This window comes from Phocoena sinus, chromosome 11 (genome assembly GCF_008692025.1).
Source record: "Phocoena sinus isolate mPhoSin1 chromosome 11, mPhoSin1.pri, whole genome shotgun sequence".
Lineage (NCBI taxonomy): Eukaryota > Metazoa > Chordata > Mammalia > Artiodactyla > Phocoenidae > Phocoena > Phocoena sinus.
In genome coordinates this window covers 89,988,373-90,006,821 of record NC_045773.1, presented here as the reverse complement: position 1 = coordinate 90,006,821, position 18,449 = coordinate 89,988,373, and the positions used below count along the sequence as shown (strand labels likewise).

Genomic DNA, 18,449 nt, shown 5'->3' with positions numbered 1-18,449 from the left:
TAAAGCAATTATACTCCAATAAAGATGTTCAAAAAGAGAGAGAGAAAGACACTCTTGCTGCTAACTTCACTCTTTGGAGTGGTTTGAACCCAAAGCTAATCCATCAATACCAGAAATGAAGGGGCTTAAGGCAGTGGACCACATTCTTCTTATTTCTTTCAGTATCCAGCTTGCCACTTAAGTACCTGGATTAGTTTGCTCAGGCCGCCATAACAAAATGCCACAAACTGGGTAGTTCAAGCAACAGGAATTTATTTTCTCACAATTCTGGAGGCTAGAAGTCCAAGATCAAGGTGTCGCCAGATCAAGGGGTTGGTTTCTCCTGAGGCCTCGCCCCTTGGCTCACAGATGCCTGCCTTCCCCGTGTCCTCACATGGGCGCGGCTCTGTCTCTTGTCTGTGTTCTAATCCTCTCTTCTTAGAAGGACACCTGTCACACTGGATTAAGGTCCACACTAATGATCCCATTTTGACTTAATTACCTCGTCAAAGGCCGCATCTCAAGTACAGTCACGTTCTGAGGTACTGGGGGTTAGGGTTTCATCATCTGAATTTGGGGGGGACACAGTGCAGCCCATAATAGCACCCCATTCCTTTTACATGATTGCCTTCCTCCCTCTTGTCTCACATCATGCACACCCCCATTCTTTCCTAAGGAGGCAAAAGGCTCAGCATTTTCCACAGATTCTGTATTGACCCAAACCCTAGCAAGCTTTGACGACAGTTTTCCAATCAAAGGGACATTGTCCAGAATTTTCTGTATCCCGCAGCGAGTCTCTTCTCTCCCTTTTCTCCAGGAAGCTCACGGTACTTTCTATTTGCCAGTTCACTAAATCTCACAATCTCTGGAGAGTATAAATGGCGTGACATGTAACTTTTTCAAATAAAGGAGGAGAAGTACAAAGAAATGAAAATGCCTCAAATGTTACATACATTCGAGAGAGGGGGGCCCTCAGGGTATTGCTTATTTTACATGATGTGATTCTATCTCACAGTAGTTCTTATTAGCTTGGGGCTTTTGTTCAAAAATTTGTTTTCAAATCAGTTATTTGGAACTTAACACAGGCTCCGTAGAAATCTATTTCATGGTGGCTCTTGGCAGAGGTCAGCCTAGAAAATTATCTGAAACGTAGAGTGAAACCTAACCTGTGTAGCTGCTTTGTGGAGAAGCCTGTTGAGAATTCCAGTTAGAGGTCCTAAGACCCTGCCCGTCCCTTTCCTCCCCTGGTCCAGCGCGTTTCAGGCGACGGGAAGGGGAATGCCTGGGCTCTTAGCTGTTGGTGATGGCCCCTGGTAGGTGGGAGAAAGCATCTCTGGCAGAAGGATAAAGAGTTAAAGCGAGGAGGTGTGTGTGTGCTGGGGAAGGTCAGAGAGGTGGGGCAGCGAAAGAGGAAAATGCACGGAGACGGCGCCTGGGCAGAGCAGCAAGGGGGCTGGAGGGTCATGCTGAGAACTGCTGTCTCAGAATGCTACGGGGATTAACTTACTTTCTAGATGGAGGAAGAACTGTAATTTTATACATTGGGTCGCATCAAGTCTAAGTCCCTTCTTGATCCCGTTTTCCAATTCCTTCTACGTGACACAGGAAGTCCCAGATCCCACGAAGTATTTTGTCACCCGGTGGAGCACAGACCCCTGGATCCAGATGGCCTACAGCTTCGTGAAGACGGGGGGCAGTGGTGAGGCCTACGACATCCTTGCTGAGGAAATACAAGGAACCATCTTTTTTGCTGGCGAGGTGTGTACGGGGACTCCGACCCCGATGGCTTTCATTTTGATCACCTGCTTTTAATTAAAGTGATCTATGTCCAGAGTTTAAAAGCAACATCAAATGCTGTCAAAAGCCTTACGGCAACAAGCCCCAGGTACCCTGACAGCACCCTCCTCAAACTCCCCGAGCAGCCATTTTTAACTCTTTCTCCTGTTTCTTCTGGAATTTACTTCATGCTTTAAGTTTTTTTGTTTTTTGGGGTTTTTTTTTGCGGTACACAGGCCTCTCACTGTTGTGGCCTCTCCCGTTGCGGAGCACAGGCTCCGGACGTGCAGGCTCAGCGGCCATGGCTCAGGGGCCCAGCCGCTCTGCGGCATGTGGGATCCTCCCAGACTGGAGCACAAACCCGTGTCCCCTGCATCGGCAGGCGGACTCTCAACCACTGCGCCACCAGGGAAGCCCTGCTTTAAGATTTTTATACTGTTGTCTTCTGATTTAAGAAGTTAGACATATCTCCCGACTTCCTATCAGGTTAAAGGTTTAGCCCACCCTGGTTTTTTCACACTTTTCACTAAATTGGTGTCAGTGCTTATATGGTGTGGCTGCTTACTGCTGAGCCAGGAAGGAAGGCGTTCACTGATTCCTTTCTTACACAGCTGTTTTCTCTTCGGTCATAATGGCCTCTTTTTTCACTAGCTTAATTCTTTTTATACCACTCCTTAAGCCTCCCCACTCCTTTTTTTTTTTTTTTTTTTTTTTTTTGGCCACGTTGTATGCATGACTCTTAGTTCCCAGACCGGGGATGGAACCTGCGTCCCCTGCAGTGGAAGCACAGAGTCTTAACCACTGGACCGCCAGGAAATTCCAAAGCCTCCCCCTTCTTGAGTCATCTCTAATTCACAGTTGAATCCCTCTGGCCGGCCTGTAGGTTCTGTTTCTCAAAGCCCCCTTTCCTGGCATCTTCCCTCTGCTCCAGGCTGCACTGATTGATCCCGGGGACCCCTGCAGAGCTGTCCTCCCAGCACTGCTCCTTACCACTTTCCAGGCTTGGGGTTCTTATTTCCTAGATCCCTCTCTTTTTTCTTTTTTTTAATATTTATTTTTAAAATTGTGGCAAACAACACGTAACAAAATTTACCACCTTAACTATCTTCAAGTGTCCAGTTAAGTGGCATTAAATACATCCACACTGTTGTACAACCATTGCTACCATCCATCTCCAGGACATTTTTATACTGCAGAACCAAAACTGTGTACAACTCCCCCTCCCCCAGCTCCCAGCAAACACCATTCAACTTACTGTCTGTCTCTCTGAATTTGTTCCAGGTCCCTCATCATGTAAGTGGAATCATAGAGTATTTGTCCTTTTGTGACTGGCTAATTTCGCTTAGCATAATGCCCTCAAGTTTCATCCATGTTGTGGCATGTGTCAGAATATCCTTCTTTTTTAAGACTGAATAATATTCCATTATATGCACCTATCCCATTTAGTTTATCTGTTCATCTGTCATGGACACCTGAGTTGCTTCTGTCTTTTTTGGCTATTGTGAATAATGCTGCTGTGAACCTGGGTGGACAAATATTTCTTCGAGAACCTGCTTTCAGTTATTTTGGGTGTATACCCAGGAGTGGAATTGCTGGATCATATATGAGTTGTTTTTTAGTTTTTTGAGGAACCACTACACTCTTTTCCACAGCAGCTGCACCACTTTACCTTCCCACCAACAGCACGCAAGGATTCCAGTTTCTCCACATCCTTGTCAACACTTAACTATTTTCTATTTTTTTTATGATGGCCGTCCTAATGGGTGTGAGGTCAGCCTTTCTTCTTTCTTGATTTACTTCTGTTGAGAAGTGTTCTGCGGTTCTAATTCCTAATCCTTTCTGTGCCTTTTTTTTGCATTCCTTATAATCTTGGAGCTCATGTCCTTCATCCTCTAGATTTTTTTTACTCTGCTCATTTCGTTCCTACAATTTTTCTCTTATTTCTGGATCTTCTATTTCATATATTGGAACTGTTGAATTGATTATCTACTTTGCTGTTACTCTTTGCTGTTTTTCATATTCTAACCCTTGAGTCGATTTTTTAAACTTTGGCTCCGTTACTTTATGAGCACTTTTCTTGTTCTAAGATTATTCCTTTTTGGTAGCATTTTCTTCTTGCTTCGTAACTTGTTCCTTACATGGCTCCCGAGTTCCTATTTTGTTTACTTTAGCCTTTGCCTCCCATATGTCCGCATGTCCAGTCCTTGACTGTTCAGATTTGAGTGAGGCACTTTTTAAAAAGCCAACTGAAGGTTCCAGCAAGCTTGTCAACTGGAGGTTGGGGGCCCAAACATCAGGATCTATCTATAGCTCTTTTCTCTTAGTTTCTCGTTTGCATGATAGAGGCTCACCTCCTGGCATTCTGGGAACTCGAAGCCTCACTCTTAGTTATACTTAATTGCATTTTGTTTGGCACCTCACCCTGCCCTGTACCTCAGAACTCCTGGGGGTTGCAGCAGGGGGAGTGGGGAACCTGATGAGGGACCAAATTGCTCTTCAAATTCTTTTTATTTTTTATTCGTTTTGGCCATGTTGCATCTTCGTTGCTGCGCATGGGCTTTCTCTAGTTGCATCTAGCGGGGGGCTACTCTTCATTGCAGTGCGTGGGCTTCTCATTGCCATGGCTTCTCTTGTTGTGGAGTACAGGCTTGAGAGCACAGGCTCGGTAGTTGTGGCTCAGTAGTTGTCGGCTCAGTAGTTGTGTTTCTTAGTTGCTCAGCAGCACGTGGGATCACCCTTGCCAAGCCTCTGCCTCCATGATGGCACCAATGGCTGAGATTTATAAAGGATTTTTCAGGGTGAATTGGTTTCCCTTTGCTATTTCCCACCCACACACACACACATCCACCCAGTTGAGCAGAATAAAGTGAATTCTCAGCACTCTTTGATCTGCCTTCATACTTTGTATATTATAGTTTGGGATTATACAGGTCTTCCTGGTTCATCTAAAATAGTGTTTTTAATTTTTCGCTTCAGGGTTTTTGAATTTTTACAAAAGAATGTAATTTTATAAACAGCTGTCTTTGATTCCTCCTTGGCCTGTGAAGAGCCAACTTTGTAGGAACAGAGCATAATGGTTGCATTCCAGGCAACAGCTGTGAACTGCTTCCAAGAGATGGCCCTATTAGACTAATGTGCCAAAGGGTCATGAACAGGGTTTGGAAGTTTTTGACTTTCCTTTGCTGCTTTGATACAGTTACCTCATCTTCTTATAAAAGCCATTTCTTTGAAGTTTCTGTCACTCTGTGACTCCCCCCCTCCCACCCCACCCCACCCCCCCCCCCCCCCCCCCGTTTAACTGTATTCCTACTGACCTCCTGGTCATTCCCCCATTTATTAACGTCTTTGGCACCTGGATGTTTTCCATTCATCAGTTTAGGTGACATGGAACCTAAATTAGTTCACGTGGAACTTCATCTGTTTCTTATCCTCCCTTTTCTGTGATCTACTCAACTCCCATTTCAGCTACTCTTCCCCATAACCACATCCCAGACCTTGTCTTTAATATCTAACGGCCATGAATTCAAGTTTCCTGTCCTCCTGGTTTGCTTATTCTGTTCCCACTATAACCTCCTTGAAAGTGAGGTTCTCCTGTTGACAGTCCTCACCTTTTGTCTTTTCCCTTCCTGTTGAACTGATCTATCCTTGGAGTAACCCAACTCTTTCTGTTATACCCATCTAGCAATACTCCAGCCGTGGATGAACTGTGATTCACTTTTTGTGCTTGTTTTACTTATCACTGATTTTAACAACTAAGATTGTCTGATGGGAGGGGACTGTGTCTTATTATCGTTAACTCCAGCACCTGGCACACATAGAAAATATCTTACTGAATGTCACACAGTATTTCACGGGAGCACTGACTATATTGTAGAATAAATTTGGTGAAACATGGTGCTGTGGATGGGTGAGTAGTGTTCATGTGAGCACACAGGAGCGACAACAGTCTTTATTTTAGGAGGATCAGAGAAAGTGTAAGTTTGTATTTACCTTTTGATTTTCATCTAAATTCTTTATACATGATCTCAAATTATACAATTATTTTTTTTTTACAGGCAACAAACAGGCATTTTCCACAAACTGTTACAGGGGCATATTTGAGTGGTGTTCGAGAAGCAAGTAAGATTGCGGCATTTTAAACAGAATTTATCTGGACCCAGCTGTCTTCTCCCAAATGGGAGAGTCTGAAAAACATGTTAAACCTCACTTTGATAAAATCAAACAAAAAATCCTCTCTGGGTAGCAAAACTGAAATGTTCTAAGGTGGCATGGTAACGTAAACCCATTTTACCACTCTGAAAGCACTAGCCCCAAGAATCCTTCTGTAAGCACTTATATTTAATGGCATTTTCCATAGGTCTGACTAGCACTAAATCTTCCGGATCTCAGAATAAGGCAGAATATAACCTTAAATTAAGACCTTGGATATGATCCTTCCATGGTTGGAGATTCCCTTTAAATCTGACATTTTTTTGGCTGACCGATTTTCACACATTGAGAAACCAAGTCAATCAAGCAGGATTAAAAAAAAAAAAAAGAGCCATGTACTTTTCCTCTATGACAATTTATCAGTATCTTTGCCAATGAGCCTTAAGATTTTTATATAGCTCCAATATTGAGCTTTTACCTAAAATTTAGATAGAAATCTTTCCGTTTTGAATACAGCACAAACTCTTCAGTCAAAGGTAAATGAAACTTCTATTTTATATTGTACATATTTCTTCCCAGTGGGTGTTCAAAAGAAATTTAAATTCAGGTATCTTTTATAAAAAAAAATTTTAGATTTGTGCACTCATTGGCAAACAGCAAAATTTTCAATTCCTTCAACAGTACGTGTTATTGTATCGCTGTGAATTGGGAAGAGATAGTGTGGTCTTCATACTTTAGACATAGAATATGGCTATTTTTCTTAGTCATGTTTGGGTGGATGGCACACTTTAAATAGCCTCAATTTTGGCAACCACTAGCAGAAGGATCTTGTCAGAATAATTAAGCCTCTCCCCACTGCCTCTTTTTAAAATAACTGATTACATCTCTAGGAATATTTTTTATAGAATTACGTTTTCAGTATTCCATAGGCAGGTCCACTGGAAAACTGCAGAAAAATGTATAATATCCTGGTAAATATTACACATTTTATAAGCCATATCTTAAAAGCCTGAGTACATGGTAAATATTTACTTTTTCCTTCTTTCACTCATGACAAGAAAAAATAAACATTGATTTCAGGGTCTTCAGGATGCCCATCTTGCCAGGAAACTTCAGTTTACAGGTTAGAAATATGGGTAATTTATGTGCTTTTGTTTTAAAAAGTCTTTGAATAATTCTTTCAATATATTGGTCAGCTTAAAAAAGGACTCAAAATGACTTTAAAACCACTTTTCAAAATATTAGGTATTTCTAAAATTTAAAGTCAGCTTATAAGTAGAGATCGTATTTTATAGAAAGAACATACAGTGAACTTTAGACAGAGCTGAGACACACCTCCCTCCCCAGCAAAGTATTATACAACTGAAAGAAAGCAAATAGCAGTATATTGGTTTCAAGGTTAACACAGGAAAATGTTGATATTTAGGTTATCTGATGAGACTCATTGGTACTGACTGGGAAGTATTCTGTTCTCAAGTGTTTTATGTGTTAAAATGTTAAAAGAATAGCATGTGTCGAGTGATAAATGCAAAATATTTTAAGGTGAAATGGTTCACAGTACATTATTACTTTAGTTTCTGGGCACTTAAACTTGTATAGTGCTATAAGCAAACAAGGGGAAAACCTACCTAAATAAAGTATGGTAAAAATTTTTTTAAAACCCCTCATTTCCTGTCTCAAGTGACATCAACTAACATTTTGTCCTTTAAAGAACCACGGTACCTTTTTTTTCTTGAGTTATTTGAGTTTGTTTTTCACTGCTGTCTGAAGATTTTGTAATTGAGTAGCAGTGAATATACACAATGTTTTAACTGCAGACTGTGAACCGCTGATTGTGTAAAACTGCTTAATAAAACTTGTTTTTCAAATACACTGTGCACTGTAGTGGTGAATGCACACTCTTAAGCAGAGACATCTTCACCACAAACTTTCACAGACAGACACCAAATCAATCCCCTCAACCTCTAAACCCTCTTTAGACTTTTTAGGTCATAGGCATTACTGCATATCCCTTTCAAGTAAATGGTCACGCATAATTGTTAACTTTGATCAACTTAGTTTCATGAGAGCACTTCATGTTTTCCCTAGTGATTTCTTTGTAATGTATTTAATTCAAAGTAAGATCAGTCAGTTACCACTGACGAGCACTCCAAATTACATAGGCTATGGGGCTAAATCCATTTAAAATTCTGAAATACATGTTAAAATATCAAGTGCAAAGAGACAGAGGTGGTGATTTATTATTTTTATTGACAAGGTTTATAGGAACAAATTAAATATTTAAAACCAAATGCCAATTATTAAGTCTCATTTAGTTGTTTATTCCATTAATTTGTATTAAGTATACCTTTCTCTAATGTCTTAATAACTTTATCAAGAAACAAGTCAAACCTGTGAAAACACCTGTTAACAGTCAACATATCATTTTTATATATTTCTGTTCTATGATGCAAAGATATTTTAAACACTCAATGGTTTCTCAAAGGCCTAATTCTTGTATAAGCAGCATGTTTTATTTTAAAATTAAGAGATAATTTAATAAACCGATTAAGACAGTTAAGTTAAAAGACAAAATTAGTCTCATTCAGGAGTGGTCCAAACGTTGATCACCTAGAATCCTAATTGGCCAAAATTTAAAGCCTGACACCCCTGATTCCACAAATACATTAAGTTTCTTTAATGTTAAAAATAAGTCTGTTATCACTTTTGAGAAATACTTTGTCAGATACCCACTACTGTCTACACATTATCTTAATCTGGAATTACAGCTGGTACTTTCACCATAATTATAAAGGTGGCCAGGTTTCCTGTAAATATCAGCATTTTATATGGGCAAAAGCAGTTAATAAAAATCAGTTCATTTATTATAAGCAAAATGTGCTTCTACTTAATCCAACTCTCCCAAATTTTTGAAGTTTTGATGTGTTGATTTTGGTCTATCCTCACTATAAAATGTATCTACAGACACTGTTGCAGGGTTAACACTAAAACTATAAATTGATGACACTTCCAAGGCAAAGCAGAGAACTATATGTTCCTTCAGTATTTTCTTCACTGAATTGACTTTCACTGCTCCGTCATACCATCTGGCTGAACACTGATGTTTCATAGTTTATAATAACTGTAAAGATACGTACTTATATGAGTTTAAAAATTGATCTGCACAAAAGAAATAAAAAAACTTTATATACAACAAATTCGTTTTTAAAAATACAAAAATAACATCTGTCACTCTTGTCATGCTGACAATTTGACATATATACACATGCAGGAGAAAAGTTCTGATTCAGTCATCTGGACGGCTGAAGCTTGTGTATTTTTAATATGATGAACACACACTGAGCTTTCACACTGACAGATGTGTATTCAAAATATTTCATATGCTAAATACTGCAATAGTCTCTGCATGTATAAATGCCAGTTATGATCGTTTCTGTTCTACGATTAAAAGTATGTCTTAAGCTAATATTGCGCGCACACTAAAAACTACAACAGTTCAAGAATCTATAGTCTTATATAAAGAAATCCAAAATGTACAAAATACAACTATAAAAGCGAGGGACAATTACTGCCATGCAAAAATTTAAACTAAAAACTGCATAGAAATGCAATTTAAAACGGCAAACGCAAATTCACCTAACACTCAAGATAAAAAGGTCAGAAGGAAGTTCTACCAACACAATGCTTGCAAAGATTTATAAAAGGAAATACATTCTCTTTGCTGGTATAATGGTATAAATCAGATCTTTAAATCCATGGGTACAGGTCATCTGTTTCTGTCCTCTTAAGAAATTAGCTGTAATGAAAGAGAAACGTTATTTCCTCATACCCAACATACAATAGTTGGAACACATAAAACCTCATTTTTTTTTTTTTTTTTGTGGTACGCGGGCCTCTCACCGCTGTGGCCTCTCCCGCTGCGGAGCACAGGCCCCGGACGTGCAGGCCCAGCAGCCATGGCTCATGGGCCCAGCCGCTCCGCGGCACATGGGATCCTCCCGGACCGGGGCTGGGGCACGAACCCGTATCCCCTGCATCAGCAGGCGGACTCTCAACCACTGAGCCACCAGGGAAGCCCTCATTTTATTTTTTAACTTCTATTTTACTACTGTGACCTTGGGAAATCAGCTGGGATCAATATAAGACTACAGCTACTGTTGATCTTCTCCTGCCTTTAACTGGTGGACAGAAAGGAACATGTGCTCAAGTGGTTGTATGACCTCTGAGATGCCCAGCTACCCATGTACACTGAACCCACATCTTCATCTGAGGCCAGGTTTTGTCACTAATGTTCAAACTTTATTTTTAGCTCTAAAATGGGAATGAAAATATCTTTCCCATTTTGAGGAAATCTGAGCATCACATGTGATATTTAGTGACATAAATATTTTGAAAAATACGCAGTATTTGATACATGTAATTTCTTTTGTCTTGTAAGTCCAAAATGATCCAAGTTCAAAAAGTTGGATATAGTTACCTCTTTAACAGTTGTTTTTATGAACTCTTTTCTTTCAGTTAAGTCATAAGCAGGATAATTTTCATATACCTGTAGTGAAAAGGAAAAACAATGTTAAAAGTAGATTTAAAAATCCAATAATATTCTCTATCTTTGGATAATGAAGAAATGTGTGCCATGGACAAGAGCCGCATGTACGTTTGAATAGTACGTTCTAACCACCAGTGGTTCACCATGTAGCATTCTACAACAAATGAGTAGTTTTAATAATACTGTATATAGAGCAGTAAACCAGCATGAAAACATTCTCAGTGTTTTATAAAAGTGGGAGTTTCAGTTGAACTAACAATAAACATGGATGAGGAAAACGTCTAGATAGACCTTAGGTTAAATGGATTAAATTCTTTATATTGGTAGGTTATCTATCAGATATTTTAGGTATCCTCTTATTCTTTCTGTTACATCATCTAACACTACTTATGATTCCTGAACTTCAACTCTAATGAATTTCAGCCTCCAGAGCATTGCTCAATCCCCTCCCCAAAGTTTTATCACTGAGATCCAGTTGTATCATTGAGTCCTCCACTCCTAAATTTTTACTCTCTAAATTTTCCAACTTGATACCTGCTGCTTGGCTTCACAATGACTTCTGGTCCTGAACTGCCATATACACCAAGCTGGCTTCACTCCTATTGTCTAATTCAAGGTCAGCAAATGTTTTCTGTAGAGGGCTAGACAGTATATCCAGCTATCCAGTGACAGTTTCCGTCACAACTACTCAATTATGTCATTGTAGCATAAAAGCTACCATAGACAACACTTAAAGGGATGGGTGTATGTCTGTGTTACAAAGGCCCACAGGCTGTAGTTTGCCAACCTCTGCAAATATAGTCAATCATTTACATTACTCTAATTGTTTGCCCTTTGTTCTTTCTCAGTAAAACTCCAACCCTTAATTGGTCTAACTACCAACTTTTATATGGTTAAATTCTGTGCAAAAATGTAACAAATTTGAAAAGAATGGTTCCATTTTATCAACTATACTTGAATAAAGTTAAAAAAAAAAAATGGTCCCACTTGGTATTCAATGTCAAAGCCTCCCTAGAAATCCCAAGGATTTCTAATCAGGTCCCCCTTACATTCTCATCAGTGGCAATTTCATCCCCTTATTCAAGTGTCCCAAACTCCTGCTCTCAGCCAAGAAGCCATTACTATGAATTCCTTCAACTTCCTGACGTGCCTGTTCTCCTCCAGTTCATTTGTGTCTGGATTCATCAACAGTCCTGTTTCCTCTACCTCTGCAGGGACCCAACACTCAATGCTCCTGTACCTTCATCTTCTTTCCCAGAATTGTCCCTTAGCCTAACGCATGCTTCCACTCCCCTCTGACCTTAAAAAGTATTTTATCAACTTGTATCTTCCCCCAATTTAATTACTAAATCAGAAGCTTTCACTTTCCTCACTATTAATTCTGAGTCCAAGGGACAACCCTGGCATTTACCACCCTTCAAAATTGCTATTATGTGAACAACTGTCTCTTAATTGCTGAGTCCAAAAAAACCCTTATGTTCTTCTCACCTGACCTCTCCATGTTATTAACAATCCCCTTAAAATTACACAAATGTATTCACAAAACTCATTCAAATGAACAGAACTAGTCTCCCTTCAATTTTCCTTCCAGTCTGCCCTTGTCCCTCTCCCCTAAAGGAAACCAGTTATCAATTTGCTGTGTATTCTTCCAGACCTTTAAAAATGAGTTTATATACAAACATATAAATATATCAATGGCAATATAGTTTTTCTGTATTTACACAAATACCTCTGTTTTAAAAATCTGACAATACCTGGAAGGTTTTCCATATTCTTTTGAACTGCTACACAGTTCATATTCCAAAAATATGGATGTACAGTTTAAACATTTTCCTACTGATGACCATTTAGGTTGTTTCTGACTTTTCAGTATTACAGACACGCTTAACATTACTGAAACCATTTTGTGCAGGTGTGACTATGTCTTTAGGATACAGACCTAGAAAAGAACTGCTGGGTTAAAGGGTATTTGCCATTTAAATTTTAATATACTACCTAATTATTCGCCAAAGTTATTACAACTTAAAGGATGAGAGTACATTTCCCTATTCCATTGCCAACCTTGAAAACTGTTAATCTTTATAAAGATTTTGTTAAAGCTAATAAGCAAAAGTATTTCCTTTTGATTTCTATCTTCCTCATTAGTAGGGAAGGTTAATGTTTTCACGTTTACAGGTCATTTATGTTTCTTTTCTGTGACCTGACTTTCCACAGCCATTGTCCAATGTCCCATGTAAGTTAATTACCTTTTCTTAGGCAGGGAACTACCCCTCCCTGCCCCTTCTTGAAACTCTCCTCGCTTGGCTTTTACAGCACTATTCTCTCTGGCCTTCCTTCTACTACTGACTCTACAATTTCTTACATTTTGTAGGAATTACTTCCCAACTCTTTGATGATAATGGTCTCCAGGACTCTGTCCTTTGCCTTTCTCATCCTTTACCTTCTTCTCTAGGCCACCTTATCTTCTGGTTTTAACTCCCAGCAATATCCTAGTCTAGGTTTCTCTCCTACCCTGGAGAATTACAATGTTCACCATTTCTCCCACTTGGATGTTTCAAATACTCCATCTTAAAAGGTCTAGAACAGAACTCACCTTTTCCTCAAGAGATAGCCTTGTTCTACTCCCTATTATGATTAATGCACCCAAGCCCTTACACCCACACGGAGCAACCTATCATCAGGCTCTCTTGATTTCAGACTTGGATTACGGCAGCCCTGTAACTCTGATTATGATGTAAAGGTTTCTCTTGACTCTTGTCTCATTCTTCACCAGTCCGTTCTTCTTGATGTGTCTAGGATGACACTTAAAAAATAAAAATCTTTTTTTTTTTTTTTTTTTAAAGAGTCATCCTAGACTGCTCCTGCCAAATACCTTTTAATAACCTACGCTGCCTCCCAATTCCTCATTAGCTTCAGGGAGAAAAATCAAACTCTGTAACAACACATATAAAATCTGCAGAATTCTTTAGTATTCTCTCCTAACTTCTGTGACGAATTCCTTCCAACTCTAGTCTTCAGCCAAATTAAACTAATGACTATTCCTTGCAAATTAAACTAATGATTATTCCTCGCAGTCATTATGTGTCATGTTTTATGTGAATGTGTTGATGTTCCTCAATTGTATGGAAGCTGAAGCTCTAAGACCTCTTCCAAGATGCCTTTTCAGACTCCCCCAACCCCCATTCCCAAGCAGGTACCCTCTGTTCTGTGGTGGTGTGGCACCCTCTGTACTCTTCTAACACAGCTTTCACACACTGTACTAAGTGACTAAAACAGCTGCCTCTTTCTACCCACTAGATTACACAAGACCCCGAAGCCAAATAATGGCTTCTCCTGCTCCATCTCTAACATCTATCCCAGTGCCTGATATGTAGCAGAGGCTCAGCGAATGCTGAATAAGAAAAACGGTATGTCTTAAAAAGGTAAAGAATATTCCACCTTTGGTACATTTCAAATTTTAATTTCATTTTACTGTAAGAAACTAGATTTTAAAACCTTCCAATTTTGGTCTACAGTATGGAATCACTACAGAATCATATTCAAGACTAGATCATTTCATTTCCTGAGAAGCATCAGAAGAACTTAAGAGAAGTTTGAGCTAAGAGCCTAATCTATAACATCTCATTTATCATAGTAATATTGAAAATAAGGTGGTCCACAAGATCCTGCTTATTTAAACTAACATAATCTAGGGGTGCATCAATAAAAATAGTTGCTAGATCAGGAAAAGAACATCTACGGAGTTTGAAATGTATTACCTTAACTTTACTCACTGTATACATTCAAATGTTATTTACGAAATGACTCCAATAGGGCAGGTTTTGACTATTTTACTGAAAGTGGTATCCCAGCACCTGTAAGAATACCTGGCATGTGGTAGTTCAATAAATATTTGTTCAATGAATGAATGCACATAAGAATCTAGCTTCCAAGTGAGGGATGGGTGAAAGAATTTTTCAAACAGAAGCAAAATGATCTCAGCATTTGTCCAATTACCTCTTTGCAAATCTGTTTCATTGTGACTTCCTCCAAGTTAGCACTGGCCAATAATTTCTTTACTGTTTCCTTTAACTCTTCATCTGTAGGAGGCTTCTTCAATTTTTTAATTAAAGGTTCATCATCTGAACTATCCTCAGATTCACTTTCTAAAAGGAAGACATTTTATGACATGAAAATAAATTTTTCTTATATAGCAAAGTAAATTAATATTCAAGACACATTAGGAAGAACTCTGTAAGTATTCATCAGATCCTTGAAAAGGTATTAGATTAAAAAATTAAAAACTATAAAAAACTGGTATACTATTTCCCCCCTCAAACGCTCCTCAGAGTTTACCTATTTTCCACACATGCTTAAAAACTGTATTATAAAAAAAAAAAAACCTGTATTATAGCATATAATGTGTATCTTTAGGCTGCTGAAAATGTGTCATTTCTAACATACCTTTTTTGGAACTATTTTGATTCTTCTTGGTGGTACTGCTATCTGCCTTCTTAACATTAGCACTTTTTACAGACTTTTTACTTTTAGAAGTGGCTTTCTGTTTGGGTTTTTCTCTTTTGGATGTCTTTTTTGGTGGCTGTTGGAAAGAAAAACAAAGTACATACACTGATGAGAGATTACCTGTGATCCCTCTACTCCTCCAGACCCCTCAACAATATTAGAGAAAATTAATGTGTTCAATATCACCAATGAAAAATTATTACTAATTATTAATTTTTGAGATGACTAATACACTCAATGAACTTAATTTTATCCCAACACGAGACTAGTCAGGTAAGGTCAAGAATCAAACATTAAAATTATTAAGTGCTCACATTTATTACACACTATAGATAGAAAACTGTCTACCCCTCCCTTAACTAAGGTCTACCCCATCAGACCTTAATCTTGAAAAAAACTCTAAAATATAGGTACTATTAATATTCTGTTATTTATTGTCAGTCTCTCCCAACTAAAAGGTAAATTCCATGAGGACAAGGATTTTTTTGACCTTTTTGTTTTCACTGACATATCCCTAACTCCTAAAACAGTGCATGGTGCAAAGGAGCTGCTCAAAAACTATTTATAAATGTATGAGGAAACGAAGGCTCAGAGAGGTTTTGTCCAGTCACATAATAAAATAAAGAAGTGAGATTCAAACAGATCTGACTCCGGAACTTGTTTTCTTAAACACTAACTCACAGATAATAAAATGAAAGCAAAGTATACACATACGGTTAGATTAAAATGACAAAATTATAGTTCACTGTAACTTTGTCTTAAGCAGAGTCTATGAAATTAGGAAACGTTAATTCACTAACGTTCCTGAAGGTAAAAGTACCTGTATATAAGGCAAGTACCTCAAGATAATTTAAAATCTCATCTTTACACACCAAAAACACTGCAAATCACTTTTGACAGAATGTTTCTCCAAATGTTTTATACTCTGAATTTCAGATTATCATCAAAATTCAACCTTTTTTTTTTTTTTTTTTTTTGCGGCACGCGGGCCTCTCACCGCTGTGGCCTCTCCCGTTGAGGAGCACAGGCTCCGGACGCGCAGGCTCAGCGGCCATGGCTCACGGGCCCAACCTCTCCGCGGCATGTGGGATCTTCCCGGTCCTGGGCACGAACCCGTGTCCTCTGCATCGGCAGGCGGACTCTCAACCACTGTGCCACCAGGGAAGCCCTCAACCTTTTTTTTTTTAAGGACAGAGACATTATGTTGAACGTAAAGAAAAATTAAAGTACATAGACCAACCTGTTCTAAACTAAGGTGGGCTCAAGCTATTTCTAAGTGAAGTTCATTGGATTTTAGTGCTTGTCTTTCCTTTTGCTACACTGCCATCCACTGTACATATTTACTTAAGTATAGTATCACCCTACACTACCTCAATAATACACTGTTGGCCGGAAACTAGCTAACCTATCTAGTTTAACTGCGACTAAAAAAATGGATTTAAGCAGTGTCAAAGGGCCAACATGCTTCTAAAAACAGTCTATAAACTTCACCTATGGATTTTTGCTATTTAGAGGCCATTTATACTTTTTTCCTAATTCTCAGAGGTGTTCCAGACATGGGGGTTGCTGGAAAGGCATCAATGGTTCATCAATTTTCTATGACTAACCTGAACTAAGTTTTAAGTTTACTAAGCATCTGCTTAATTCCTAAGAACCACACGAGGCTCTGAAAGGAAATACTAAAAATTCATAAGTTCTGTTGATGCACTTAATACACAGAATAATGACTATTATATATCACTCATCAGTCAAAGGTTAATAAAATCTGGACCTGCGGGTCATTCAAATATTTTATAATAAACTTAAGTTATTACAGAAAGCATGGGGGGGGATGAGGAAGGGAGAGCAACAATGTTATAAGCATTATCACTTGATCCCCATTCAAATCAGATAGTTAGAATCAGATGATTAAAATACTTTCAGAGCCTTTAAAGGCCAGGGTATAAGGTAAAATTTTAGAAAGAACACACACTATGGTGCCATTTTTAAACCTGCATTTGGGAGTAGTAATAGTTCAATAAAGCATAAAACTGTGCAGTGATAAATAAAGGCTAATCAAGCCATCTCCATAAAATGTTACTATTGGGGCTTCCCTGGTGGCGCAGTGGTTGAGTCTGCCTGCCAATGCAGGGGACATGGGTTCGAGCCCTGGTCTGGGAAGATCCCACATGCCGCGAAGCAACTGGGCCCATGAGCCACAACTACTCAGCCTGCGCATCTGGAGCCTGTGCTCCACAACAAGAGAGGCCGCGACAGTGAGAGGCCCGTGCACCGCGATGAAGAGTGGTCCCCGCTCGCCGCAACTAGAGAAAGCCCTCGCGCAGAAACAAAGACCCAACACAGCCAAATAAATAAATAAACAAAATAAATTTTTAAAAAATGTTACAATTGGACAAACAAAAGAAATTAAAGCTAAGCTTCTTTCTATATTTAAATCTTCTAAAAGGGAGAGTGTTCTACAGTTTTTTAAATGGACAACTAGCCTATTATCATCTATTAACAAAAAGGTTGCAAACATACTGTCAAAAGTACTATAGAAGATACAACCTAATAGATAAGAGTGTAGGCTCTGGAGGCAAGCTGCCTAGTTTCAAATTCTAGACCCAGGGGCTTCCCTGGTGGCGCAGTGGTTGAGAGTCCACCTGCCAATGCAGGGGACGCGGGTTCGTGCCCCAGTCCGGGAAGATCCCACATGCCGCGGAGCGGCCTGGGCCCTTGAGCCATGGCCGCTGAGCCTGCGCGTCCGGAGCCTGTGCTCCGCAACGGGAGAGGCCACAACAGTGAGAGGCCCGTGTACCGCAAAAAAAAAAAAAAAAAAAAAAAAATCTAGACCCAGTACATATTTGGGCCCTAGTTCCCTTGTTTATAAAATGAGGGAAATCATAGTACTCAGTCTTAGGGGGAGTAAGTACATTAATACACGAAAGTACTTTTAATGGTGCTGGGCACAGAGGAAACAATAAATATTAGCTATTACTATTATGAGTGCTTCCTTTTGTAAAGGAATTCTTTCATCATACAAATGTAATTTCCTCCAATAACCTGAAGTTTTCTTTAAAAGGCAAACACATAGAATAGATACATAGAATAGCAGTAAGACTGCCTCAGTGACACCTGTGTTAACTAACCATGATACATCATGCTTATTTCATTACATTCTGGTAGAACTGGACCCACAAATAACCGAATCTCTGTAATAACAAATTATGTTATTTACACTGGAATTCGCTTATCTTTAGTAACCAGTTACAAATTACTCTGTGACAAACTTAAGGTAGGAATTCAGTAAAGTATCTTTTTCATACTGGTAAGTGTTGGCATGGGGAAACAGTGAAAACTGGGTGGTAAAATAAACTGTAGAAACTCTGGGTTTCATCTTGAGCAGGGAGGCAGTCAGATAAATAACTCACATCATGTGCTTTAGCCCTGCAGCTGCTAAGAATCATCTGAGCTGCCCTGAAGATGAGATATTATGTATAGGAAAAAAAGGTAACTG

The 18,449-nt window shown here is 39.0% G+C and overlaps 2 protein-coding genes across 10 annotated transcripts in view; one reads left to right on the top strand and one right to left on the bottom strand.

Annotated features, from left to right (window-relative positions):
• The window catches only part of KDM1B (lysine demethylase 1B), a 55,152-nt gene extending 47,596 nt beyond the window's left edge, over nt 1-7,556 (top strand). For all 8 annotated transcript variants that reach the window (XM_032648033.1, XM_032648038.1, XM_032648039.1 and 5 more), the window contains 2 exons: nt 1,585-1,737; nt 5,811-7,556. In XM_032648033.1, coding sequence (XP_032503924.1) covers nt 1,585-1,737; nt 5,811-5,894 — 237 coding nt within the window. In that variant the 3' untranslated portion in view covers nt 5,895-7,556. The remainder of the gene's footprint in view (nt 1-1,584; nt 1,738-5,810) is intronic.
• Nucleotides 7,557-8,134: 578 nt separating this feature from the next.
• Nucleotides 8,135-18,449, bottom strand: part of DEK (DEK proto-oncogene) — a 30,700-nt gene continuing 20,385 nt past the window's right edge. For both annotated transcript variants that reach the window (XM_032648041.1, XM_032648042.1), the window contains 4 exons: nt 14,894-15,029; nt 14,447-14,595; nt 10,382-10,450; nt 8,135-9,700 (listed from right to left, as the gene is read on the bottom strand). In XM_032648041.1, the coding sequence (XP_032503932.1) occupies nt 9,689-9,700; nt 10,382-10,450; nt 14,447-14,595; nt 14,894-15,029 (366 nt within the window). In that variant the 3' untranslated portion in view covers nt 8,135-9,688. The remainder of the gene's footprint in view (nt 9,701-10,381; nt 10,451-14,446; nt 14,596-14,893; nt 15,030-18,449) is intronic.